This window comes from Danio aesculapii, chromosome 6 (assembly GCF_903798145.1).
Source record: "Danio aesculapii chromosome 6, fDanAes4.1, whole genome shotgun sequence".
Taxonomy (NCBI): domain Eukaryota; kingdom Metazoa; phylum Chordata; class Actinopteri; order Cypriniformes; family Danionidae; genus Danio; species Danio aesculapii.
The window spans coordinates 15,369,129-15,381,832 of record NC_079440.1 but is presented as its reverse complement, the minus strand read 5'-3'; the positions used below and the strand labels follow the sequence as shown (position 1 = coordinate 15,381,832).

Sequence of the window (12,704 nt, the reverse complement as noted above, 5' to 3'; positions counted from 1 at the left end):
TGTAGAATTACAACATAGACATAATGAGCTCTAATTCAAATTTGATTTATGTTTTTTAAAATAACTAAATATGTTCTGCACAATGTAAGAAACACTCAAAAATATTCAGGAATTTTACTCACTTAAATCTGGACAAATCCAGACATGCAAAAAAAGATCAACTCAATGCGAAGATTGTAGGTAGAGTAAGTTCATGTCAGGATGACCAGACATATAAACACGTTTTCTATCCAACAGCATCATGATGACACACAACAGGACCCATTAATTATGTAAATGTGTTTTTGAGAGAAAAAAAAAAAAACATTTGCTTGCATTTTTTAGAATTGTTGAAGGTGATGTTGTAATTCTGCAACAGTGGGCTTTACAGGGTTAATCAAGACATGTTCTAATGTAGGATTACTATATAAAAAGCATGACTAATATCTGAAAACGCTTTTACTGTTAATTTACCCCAAATGCAATTTTTTTCCTGAAATTGAACCTATAACTATTAACTTTTCCAACCCCATCTTTTAAACTCCTGTACTAAGAAACAAGACCAAGACTCAGAAAACAATGTTTTGCTGTTAGTTCAAACTATTTATTTAAAATAAGCTGAAACAACACAATTCTTGAGGTTTTTTGCGACAGCTTAATTGTTTTATGTTTAATCTACTTCAAAGTTAACTTAAATCGATTGTGTGGAAACCAGCATTTTTTTAGAGTGAATGTTGAAATTAGATTCTGATTTTTAGTCTATATTCTGACTGATTGTGACTGATATTCATATTTTCATCTTCATCTCCTCTTTCCGCAGGACTATCGTGTATTTGTCTATAGTGTACACCATTGGTCAGGTGATCATGGCTATTAGTGCCATCCATGACATCACAGATGCTAACAGAGACGGCCGTCCTGACAACATGACCTTACACATGTGAGTTACTGGACCGCTTGAAAATCATTACTTTTTTAAAGTAACTAAATTTGTTACTTAGTTACTTTTTAAAGAAAGTAACGTGAATGTATGTGTTGTTATTTTTGCGTTTTTGCTTTTTTAAAGATTGAGATAATATTTTAATAAAGTACTTTTAAAAGTAATTTGACCCAACACTGGTGAAATGACAGTTCAGTACTATCAAGCGCCCATTAAGACCTTATCACAGTGATTCAGAGTTTCCTCTCTTTTATTTTAGATCCTTGTCGATGTTGGGACTCATTTTGATCGCTTTGGGAACAGGAGGAATTAAACCATGTGTGGCAGCATTTGGAGGAGATCAGTTTGAAGATCACCAGGCATGTGAACACACACACTCACACACACACATTATGTTTCCGTAGACATAATGATTTTTTTTACTGTGCAGATTTATAATGTATATCCTTTGTTTTTCCTATAACTCTATCCCCTAGAATAGTTTTACATTTTCAAAAGACTTCATTCTTAATGTCTTATGAGCTGCTTTAATGATTCTCAGTTACTAATAACTGTAATTGCCTGTAAATCAGCTGTTATCAGTTCAAGGTTAGGTTTCTGATACTAAGCATCCAAGATTAACAAATACTGATACTGGACTGATTTATAGTCAAAGGCCAGAGGTCCAAGTATCATATGTGTTGTCATGTGTTGATACAGAATGCTATATTATGAGCAATGTGGAGATAATAAACAAAAATACAAAAGGGGTGCTCACCCACTTATCTAGTGCTTCTGAACAATTCAAATAACTAAGGGTAAAATGTGTGTTGCGCGACTTAGTAACCTATTCCCCCAAAAAGGAATCATAAACTCTTAAATCATGCAGAATTTACTGTTGCTTGGAACAATTCAGAGACACGTAACAAAACATAATACAGAATCAGAAACAAGCGTACACCACACAAACCCACACACTGACAGCACTGACAAACAAGGCGAATGACAGACAAGGAGAGAGAGCGACAGAGAGGGAGAAAGCCACAAAAATCCAAACTCCCACTGACCGTAACATTCCCTTATGGTAAGAGGTGCGTGGTTAAAAATATTGTGGCTGAAGCAAGCGTCTAACCTACATCAACAGAATGACTGCCGGTCCAAATACTGAAGCAAAGGCTTAGATTTGAAGGTTACCTAAACAATTTTTTTCCCCCTAGTGGATTAACTAGCAAGAATGTTATTTATTTTTGATATTTTAACAGTAAATGTTTTTTAGAATAATGAAATAGACATCGTACATTTTGATTTAATAATAATACGACTTTAAATAATGTCTGTAAAATCAGTTATAAAATTGTTATGATTTTAAAATCACAAAGTCTGCATTGTATGTAATATGTACTGAGGTCCCCACCAAACCAAAAAAAAAAAGATTTCTTAATTCATTCCTTCGATTTTCTAGAACATATGCTTTATATTATTTATTAATTGGTCCCCTTATTTTAAATGAATGGGCATCACGGTGGTGCAGTGGGTAGCACAATTGCCTCACAGCAAGAAGGTTGCTGGTTCGAGCCTCGGCTGGGTCAGTTGCCATTTCTGTGTTCCGGTTTCCCCCACAGTCCAAAAACGTGGTATAGGTGAATTGGTTAAGCTTAAAATTGTCCGTAGTGAATGAGAGTGTATGGGTGTTTCCCAGTGATGGGTTGCAGCTGGTAGGGCAACCGCTGCGTAAAACATATGCTGGATAAGTTGGTGTTTCATTCCGCTGTGGCGACCCCAGATTAATAAAAGGACTAAGCCTGAAAAGAAAATGAAAGAATGAATTTGAAGTAAATTGTGAATACTGTTTATTAATTCATTACCTCATTTTTGGCAAATTATCCATACTATTTATAAATTCATTACCTCATTTTAAGAAAATTATGCATATGACTTAATTAATTAATACGTTCCCTCAATTTTACTATATACAGATGAATTATTAGCCCCCCTGTTTATTTTTTCTCCAATTTTTGTTTAACGGAGAGCAGATTTTTTTTTCAACACATTTCTAAACAGTAGTTTTAATAACTTATTTCTTATAACTGATTTATTTTATCTTTGCCATGATGACAGTAAATAATATTTTACTAGATATTTTTCAAGACAATTCTTTACAGCTTAAAGTTAATAATTGGCGGTTCATTCCGTAGTGGCAACCCCTAATAATCAAGGAATAGGCAGAGCAAACTAATTCAGCGGAGCTCTCAAGACCTACCCGAGCCCACACTGCTCTCTCTCTCTCTCTCTCGATGAAACAGGAGGGAGCCCTGGGCTCATGGATCTTCTGAGCTCAGCGCTCTCTCCTGGGACAGCATGCCAAACACACTTTATTATCAATCATAAGCTAAGTGTGAACTCTTGAACTATATTAAATTGTAAGATGAAATATAGTAAACGGACAGGAAATACAACTAAGTATTTATTTAGCATTAAATAATTATTTCATTTGTACAATTTACATATAATAAGGGCACGGAATGCTTAAAACTAGGGAATTAATTAGTGGGCATGATTTAGTAAATCAAGGGAACGAATAAAGAAATCACGTACGAATAATTTTAAATTAATGACTCTATTATACTCTAGTAAATTGAAGGTGTGCATTAAAAACTAATGTTCACAATTCTTGTTTTCTTGCATGCCAAGTTAGGCTAATAATAATCTATAAAGAGTCAATAAATACATATTAATTTTGTAATATTGTTATTATTGTTATATGAAGGGTTTTGAAATCCAGCTCAATGTTATAGTGATTTTTCATTGATTTAGTTTTAACCATTTAAATTCATTCATTCATTCATTCATTCATTCATTCATTCATTCATTCATTCATTCATTCATTCTTTATTTTCATTACTTTCCCAAATTTCTTTCCCCTGTTTGTTTTATGGAATAACGCACACATAATTTTATGATTAGTTAGACGGGAATACCTTTATTCAGCAAGGATGATTAATATTAGTTAAAACTAGTGACAGTACCACCTTTCACATTGTTATAAAAATTATTTAAATAAATTCTGCTTGTTAAAACTAGGGCTGCACAATATATAGTTTCAGCATCGATATTGCAATGTGCAAATCCACAATATTCAAGTCGCAAGATTATAATTATAGTTGACCAGGAAAAACAAAAGAGAATTGTGTAGTTATTGCATATAGTGCTATAGTATAGTATATATTAGTGTTACTGTTTGTAATTTGAATAAAAAACATATTTGATTGAATTTTTTTATACAGTAAAGACTTTTGCAGGGTTGTTTTACAATTGATCATTCAAATCCTGTACCTGAATACTATTTGACTGCCCCAAAAACCATTAAACACTGTTTATTTCACTTTTATCTTTGCCTTTTTGTATTTGCTTGTAATTTGTTACATTTCTATGCATGATTCACTTCTCTAGAGAATCCTCCCAATCATTCTAAATGAATAGTCTTTTCAAATAGCAGTTTTCAAATCATCCGCTAAAATTGTAAGCATATCGCAATATTTATTGCAGAAAAGCAGAATATCATAATGTTGGATTTTTCCAATATCGTGAAGCACTAGTTAAACTAGTTAATGACGGTAAAAATATTTGGCAGAACATCTAATCAAAACATTTGTTTGATTAATAATGAAAATATTCAGATATGTGTCTAATTGTGTCAAATTACATTTTATAACCTATTAAAAAATAAACATTGTTATAATTGTTTATAGAAAAAAACACAATATTACTGTTTTAATCACATTTTAATTGCATGTCTAATTGTGTTAAAGTTCATTTTATAACCTATAAATAAAGTATAAATGTAAAAACTAAAATATCACAATATTTCTGTTTTAATTGCATTTTTATGCATTTTTAAATTGAACTTATAAAATAAAAACGTCAAATTTTGTATGACATTAACATTCATTTTATTTCAGGAAAAACAAAGAAGCACTTTCTTTTCCATCTTCTATCTGTCCATCAACGCTGGCAGTCTGCTCTCCACTCTCATCACACCCATCCTGAGATGTAAGAACTGTTCAAATCACCACATCACCGCAGAAATTCTAACTAGACACACTTTTGAACAATCTACCTTGTGTTTGTGTGTATGTGTTTGTTGGGATCTTCAGCCCAGGAGTGTGGCATCTACACAAAGCAGAGCTGTTTTCCTCTGGCGTTTGGCGTTCCTGCAGCGCTCATGGTGGTTGCCCTCAGTAAGTTACAGCAGTTGGCCTTTATTTTGATGTGTGCAATGCTGCTTCTGACCACTCGATGGCAGTCTCGATGATGCTGAGCTTTGTTTTGTTTTCTGTCTGCAGTTGTATTCGTCATAGGACACAAAATGTATATCATGGAGTCTCCAAAGGGCAACATCCTGCTGCAAGTCATTAAGTGCATTGGAGTAAGTAACTAACAACATCATTTTTTTATTTGACGATAAAATGAGGCAGTGTACATTGCATTTTCCTTTACTAGATTCTACATTTACATGTAGTAATTTGGCAGACGCTTTTGTCCAAAGCGACTTACAATTGGAGAGGCATTCAGTGATTCAACAAGAAGAGGGAATACACACAAGAAGTGCTAATTATACAAAGAAACTGTTTGTGCTCAAAGAATTAAGTGCTAGAGTAAGGATGGGGGTGTTTTTTAGTGAGAGAGAAGAGTGTTTCTACAGGTGGTTTGTCAAGCCCGCTCACATGTCGGAGTGAAGCACTCTTCATAAATGCACAATGTTGTTTGTTTTTTTTTTTTTTTTTGTTCGTTTTTTTTAGATTATCTATTTTATCTGTGATTGTAAGTCAGTGTCTGGTCCTACTACTGCAACAATTAAAATGTAATGTGCAAATATTATGATAATAATGATCTCGGAGATTGCACGGTGGTTGCTAAACATAAGTCAGTGGTAGATTTCAGAACTGAGGAGTCGTATACAGTTGAAACAGCCAAATTTGAATATATTTTCACATATTTCCCAAGTGGACAGTTTTTTCAACACATTTCTAAACGTAATAGTTTTAATAACTCATTTCTAATAACTGATTTATTTTATCTTTGCCATGATGACAGTAAATAATATTTGACTAGATATTTTTCAAGACACTTCTGTACAGCTTAAAGTGACATTTAAAGGCTTAACTAGGTTAAATAGGTTAACTAGGCAGGTTAGGGTAAATAGGCAAGTCATTGTATAGCGATGGTTTGTTCTGTTCGAAAAAATATATAGCTTAAAGCGGCTAATAATTTTGACCTTAAAATGGTGTTTAAAAATTTTAAAACTGCTTTTATTCTGGCCAAAATAAAACAAATAAGACTTTCTCCAGAAGAAAAAATATTATCAGACATACTGTGAAAATTTCCTTGCTCTGTTAAACATCATTTGGGAAATATTTAAAAAAGAAAAAAGGGGGGCTAATAGTTCAGACTTTAACTGTATAATATATATACACACACATGTGCATGTGTGTGTGTGTGTGTGTGTGTTTGTAACTGCCAAACTAAAAAGAATTAAGTAAAAAATATCATTAAAATATATATATAATAGGAAATACTGTAAAGTTTCATTACTCGGTTTAATATGGAACATTTTTTAAAAAGTAATAAATATCTTATAATGATGTCCTCAACTGTATTGTTGTGATGTATGCAGCATTATGTCACATGGGGAAGCCTTATCCAATCTCTAACTAGATTTTCTCTTCTGCAGTTTGCAATTAATAACCGTTTCAGGCATCGCAGTAAACAGTACCCAAAAAGAGAGCACTGGATGGACTGGGCAGAAGAGAAATATGATGTGAGTTACACGTAAATGTAACCTGAAATATGTAAGCTCCGGTATACAGGAAGATGTTCACAGACACACACTGGCATAATGCGTCAATCTCAATCTGTGTTTTGTTTGCAGAAACTGCTGATTGCGCAGGTGAAGATGGTGGTGAAGGTGCTGTTCCTCTACATCCCTCTGCCAATGTTCTGGGCTTTATTTGACCAGCAGGTCAGTGTTCTTCTTTAGCCATGCTTCAAATGCTATTCTCAAGTATGTATGTCTACCAAACATTCAGGCCTGATGGTGAATGTCGACTGTGTTGTCTTTTCCAGGGCTCCCGTTGGACTATTCAAGCCACCACCATGGATGGTAACTTTGTAAGTTCAAAAACTTTTTCACTAGCTTTGACATTTGCATATATTAGTAATGATGTCATGTTTTACGTGTTACTTAATATTCTCTCTCTCTTTCCTCATAGGGAGGGTTTGTGATTCAGCCAGATCAGATGCAGGTAGGGCTGATTTTTTTGCCGTCATTTGTTTTGTGTGTCTGTACTTGTATTTTACAATCATTCCAGCATAATTAAAGAGATGGTTCACTGAAAACTGAACATTCCATCATCATTTACTCACCTTTCGCTTGTTCCAAACCTGTTGAGATTTTTTTTTTCTGTTAGACACAAAAGAAGATATTTTGAAGAATGATGGAAACCTGTAACCATTGACTTTCATAGTATTTGTTTTTAATATGGAAGTCAATGTTTTCAGGTTTCTTCAATATATGCTCTGTTTATCTTCTTTTATCATTTGCTCAACCTCAGGGCTTGACATTAACCTCTGCCAACCCGCCAAATGCGGGAGATTTCCTCTATAGCGGGTAAGACAGCCGCTCCCACTAGCCACTTTAGCTGGTTGAAAATAATTTTTAATTTGGGGTTTTCTTAAAAACAGGGTTCGACAATACAGATGGCTCAATATGCGTGCAAATGTGATCTCAGAATCGAGAACCAGCATGACTGACAAAACTAATTGTGGGCAAAAGAAAGCAGGTGAATACTCAATGAGAGGATGATCACTTGTGCACACAGGTGATGTGATGTGCGCGACTGTTAAAAAGCATGCGCCCTCGTATTTGCTTGCAGGAAGCAATCGTGCCTAGAGAAAACGCAACTGGTGAGATCTCTGAAATAACCTGGACAAAAAGCGTTGGTCGTGCACCCACAGTCCTGCTGCTTTTAAGAGCCTAAGATTTATAAAAAAAATGTATTCTCAGCAGCGGTCACTGCTTTCGTTTTAATTATTCTTTAAACGGACTATTAACAGGCCTAACATTAACCGTGTGTGCGTGATCATCCTTTCATTATCACACAGGGTATGTTTTTTACATGCGTTCTTTTGCTTACAGGTGTTTTTGTTAATGTGGTTTAATTATCGTTTTTTTACAATAATATATTTATGTGTAGTTAACTGCTGATCTCGGACATTTGGACGGGACAGACTGCTGTGCATATTTTAGAAATAGCCTACATGACAATGATTCTTTTAAATGTCTTTTTTTTTATTAAAAAAGACAAGTTTTGTTGAATTAAAAAGCGCATGTGTACAGCTATATTTTGCTTGTTTTGACACATTATTTATAGTTTGTGGCTAAGAAATAATAATTAATTTATTTTTGGTGTGGTCAGAGATAAATTTGGTAAATCCTTAATTTGAAGCCCTGAGAAGTCGTGTGAAATAAAAACTAATTCCAATGCGACAACCCATTTGCTAATGCACATTGAGCAAGCTCACACATAAAAAAAGTGAATACAGACAAACACAAAAAGTGAAATGAATGAGGAGGCATGTGGACATGACACAAAATCTAACTCAAGTAATTTTAGCATGCCAAAGTCAAATTTAAGCATATAAAATATATTATCCCAGCAACTAAAGTGTGGCTAGTGAAAATGGAAAGTGGCTAGTAATGTTGCAACTCTACTAGCCAGAGTGGCTGGTGATCAAAAAAAGTTCATGTCAAGCCCTGCTCACCCTTCACTTGTTCCAAACCTATTTGAGTTTTATTTTCTTCTGTTAAACACAAAAGAAGTATAGTATTTGTTTTTAATACCATGGAAGTCAATGGTTACAGGCTTTTGTGTTTAACAGAAGAAAGAAACTCATAATGGTTTGGAACCACTTGAGGGAGAGTAAGGAATAAATGTTCAGTTTTGGGTGAACTATCCCTTTAGCAGTTTTTTTTTATTATCCGAATGATATGTGATGTTAATGTAACTATTTAAAGTTGAATCTCTGTTTAGCGTTTAATGTTTAGTCTCCTCTATTATTTATGATTTCAAACTTCAAGAAATGTTTCTTGAGCACCAAGTCAGAATATTAATGTTATTCAAGTAGATTTTAAAATATATATAAAATAGAAAACTAGAAATATATCAAAATATTACTGTTTTACTGTATTTTAGACCATTAAATATAGCATTGGTGAGCAAAGCAGACTAACTTGAAGTGATAGATCATCCAAAATTGAAAATTCATCGTCACTTGTCCCAAACTTATTACTTATACTTGAGTTTCTTTTTTCTGTTGAACACAAAAGAAGATATTTTGAAGAATGATTCTGTCACCCATTGACTTCCAAAGTAATTTGTGTTCCTACTATGGAAGTCAGTTAGTGCGAGGAACTATCATTCTTCAAAATATCTTCTTTTGTGTTCAACAGAAGAAAGAAAGTTTAAAACTACTCCAGGGAGAGTATATAATGATGTCATTTTCATATTTGGGTCAACTATCCCTTTAAAAAACATTAATTGCATTTTGAAATATACATAAATATAAAAATTCACTTCAAGTTATAGTGTTATATTAAAATACTACTCTTTTTACTGTATTTTTGATAACTAAATAATTTGGTGAGCAAAAGTGACTTACTTAAAATCATTAATTACAATGTATGATACATAAAAAGCCAGAAAACTTTCCTTTAAATTGTAATACTATTGCACAGTATTTCTGTTTTTATTGTATTTCTGATCACTAAATGCCGCTTTTTACATTTTATTTCAAAAATTTCTTGACCGGGTATTAAACATGAGGTGCATTTGTCGTCATCCACATGTCATGATGTCGTCGTTTGTGTTCTGCTGCAGATCGTGAACCCTATACTGATTGTGATTATGGTGCCGATCATGGACTCTGCAATTTACCCACTTATCAAGCTGTGCCGCATTAACTTCACGTAAGTCTTCCAAGAGAAACAGTTCTTAAAGAGGCAGTTCATCCAATAATGTTCTCACCAATTATTCATAAACTTTTATGAATTTCTTTCTTCTGTTGAACACAAGCAAGATATTCTGAAGAATGCTGGGGGAAAAACAGCTATTGACATCCATTCAATGGTTGTTTTTTCCCCAACATTCTTCAAAATATCTTGTTTGTGTTTGACAGAAGAAAGAAATTTTGGTTTGGAGGAAGAGTAAATGATGGCAGAATTTCATTTTTGGGTGAACTGCTTCTTTAAAGTGTCTTTTGTGGTTTTGATTGATGGCATGTGAATGTGATTGTATGTGTTGTTGTTTTTCAGACCCCTGCGGAGGATGACTGTCGGTATGGTTTTGGCAGCCTTAGCATTTGTGGCTGCTGCTCTTTTGCAGCTTCAAATTGATGTGAGTAGCACATATGTTGCAAACCCAGTGGATATTTTGCTGTAATGCATCAGAAAGAAAACCTAAAGCTTTTGTTTTAGCTTGAGGATAATCTTAAACCTTAACATTTGTGGTAATATAATGATCATAAGCTCTAGCTGTGTCCCAATTCAGAGGCTCCAGACTTTGTGTTCTTTTAGTGCTATTAAACTATTTGAAAACAAAACAATGTACACAACATGCATAAATACACTTACTGGCCACTTTATTAGGTACACTAATAAACACTAACGCAAATTTCTAATCAGCCAGTCACATGGCAGCAACTCATTTAGGAATGTAGATATGGTCAAGACGATCTGCTGCAATTCAAGCCGAGCATCAGAATAGGGAAGAAAGGTGATTTAAGTGACACGGTTGGTGCCAGATGGTCTGGTCTGACTATTTCAGAAACTGTTGATCTACTGGGATTTTCTTGCACAACCATCTCTAGGGTTTACCGAGAATAGTCAGAAAAAGAGAAAATATCCAGTGAGTGGCAGTTCTGTGGATGCAAATGCTTTGTGGATGCCAGAGTTCAGAGGAGAATGGCCAGACTGGTTCGAGCTGATAGAAAAGCAACAGTAACTCAAATAACCACTCGTTACAACCGAAGTATGCAGAAGAGCATCTCTGAACGCACAACACGCCTAACCTTGAGGTGGATGGGCTATAGCAGCAGAGGACCACATCGGGTGCCACTCCTGTCAGCCAAGAACAGGAAACTGAGGCTACAGGCTCACCAAAACTGGACAATCGAAGCTTGGAAAAACATTGCCGAGTGTCGATTTCTGCTGTGACATTCGGATAGTAGGGTTAGAATTTGGCATCAACAACATACAGTAAAAGCATGGATCCATCCTGCCTTGTATCAACGGTTTAGGCTGGTGATGGTGGTATAATCGTGTGGGGATATTTTCTTGCCACACTTTGGGCCCAATAGTACCAATTGAGCATCGTGTCAACGCCACAGTCTACCTGAGTATTGTTGCTGACCATGTCCATCCTTTTATGACCACAGTGTACCCATCTTCTGATGGCTACATCCAGCAGGATAACGTGCCATATCATAAAGCACGAATCATCTCAGACTGGTTTCTTGAACATGACAATGAGTTCACTGTACTCAAATAGCCTCTACCGTTACCAGATGTCAATCCAATACAGCACCTTTGGGATGGGGTGGAACAGGAGATTCGCATCATGGATGTGCAGCCGACAAATCTGCAGCAACTGTGTGATGCTATGATGTCAGTTTGTCAATAAAATCTCTGAGGAATATTTCCAGTATCTTGAATCTACGCCACGAAGAATTAACGCAGTTCTGAAGGTAAAAGCCGGTCCAAGTACTAGTGAGGTGTACCTAATAAAGTGTCCTGTTAGTGTATGTTCGCCTTTGTCCATTTATTGAGAACAAACCCCAGCTAAAAATCACATCTTAGTTTTAAAATTTTAAAAACTTTTCCATTTTGCATCGTTGAATGATCTCATTTTATTTTAAAAGTATTTTCTCAAAAAGAAAAAACAAATGGTGCTGTTGAATTCTGTGTGAAGGAACTATGACGTCACTTTGTATGAAGAAATCCAAAAGCGAGCTAGCATTTTAGCACTTTCAGCTCCATTGTCTCAGAGTTAATAGGTTTTTTAATGGATTTTGGTTGAATCACTTAAATAAGGTCTGCGTTAAACTTAAACTCAAGATACTTTCACGTTTACACTTACACTCCTTTCAAGATTGCTAGCAGTTACTATAGATGCTAGCAAGTTGCTATATGGGATTACAGGCGTTGTCTGAGATATTAAATGATGTATACAATATAGTGTGGATTTAAAATACATCTACAATGTAAATGCTTTTTCTAATGAACTATGTTTTTGTAAATGAGAAGTACTTGATAGCATGGTGGTGGTGACATTGTTTGAGTTTGTTTATCGCCAAGATTAGCTTTTTAGTTAGCCTGCGTTTAAGATTTAGATATCATCTTTAATGTTTTGTGAAGATTATATTGATGGATAAAATGTTCAAATATTATTAACAATGTTTGAACACAAAGCTAATTATTTGCAATAATCAAAAAGCCTATGGGAAGCATTGGGATACTTCCTGAGAGCCGATTGACCTATAAAGTGACGTCATAATTAGGGCCAGACAGAATCTGCGGACATTTTTTGCTATTTCTGCACAGAAATTTGTAATATTTTCTGTAGATTTTTGCGGAATGATTTTAGGAGTATCATAGCAAACTTAATATATGAAATTAAAAATAATACATTTTTAACTTTTATTTAATGTTTACAATGCAAATTCAATAAGATCCACTTTTTTTGGTATATAA

General features: G+C 34.5%; 1 protein-coding gene across 1 annotated transcript in view; it reads left to right on the top strand.

Moving 5' to 3' along the window:
* The window catches only part of LOC130230557 (solute carrier family 15 member 1-like), a 28,857-nt gene that overhangs the window by 2,816 nt on the left and 13,337 nt on the right, over window positions 1-12,704 (top strand). The window contains exons 5-15 of the mRNA XM_056459635.1: window positions 800-919; window positions 1,179-1,278; window positions 4,858-4,948; window positions 5,053-5,136; window positions 5,242-5,324; window positions 6,630-6,716; window positions 6,828-6,917; window positions 7,022-7,066; window positions 7,168-7,200; window positions 9,835-9,923; window positions 10,269-10,350. Of these exons, the coding sequence (XP_056315610.1) occupies window positions 800-919; window positions 1,179-1,278; window positions 4,858-4,948; window positions 5,053-5,136; window positions 5,242-5,324; window positions 6,630-6,716; window positions 6,828-6,917; window positions 7,022-7,066; window positions 7,168-7,200; window positions 9,835-9,923; window positions 10,269-10,350 (904 nt within the window). The remainder of the gene's footprint in view (window positions 1-799; window positions 920-1,178; window positions 1,279-4,857; window positions 4,949-5,052; window positions 5,137-5,241; window positions 5,325-6,629; window positions 6,717-6,827; window positions 6,918-7,021; window positions 7,067-7,167; window positions 7,201-9,834; window positions 9,924-10,268; window positions 10,351-12,704) is intronic.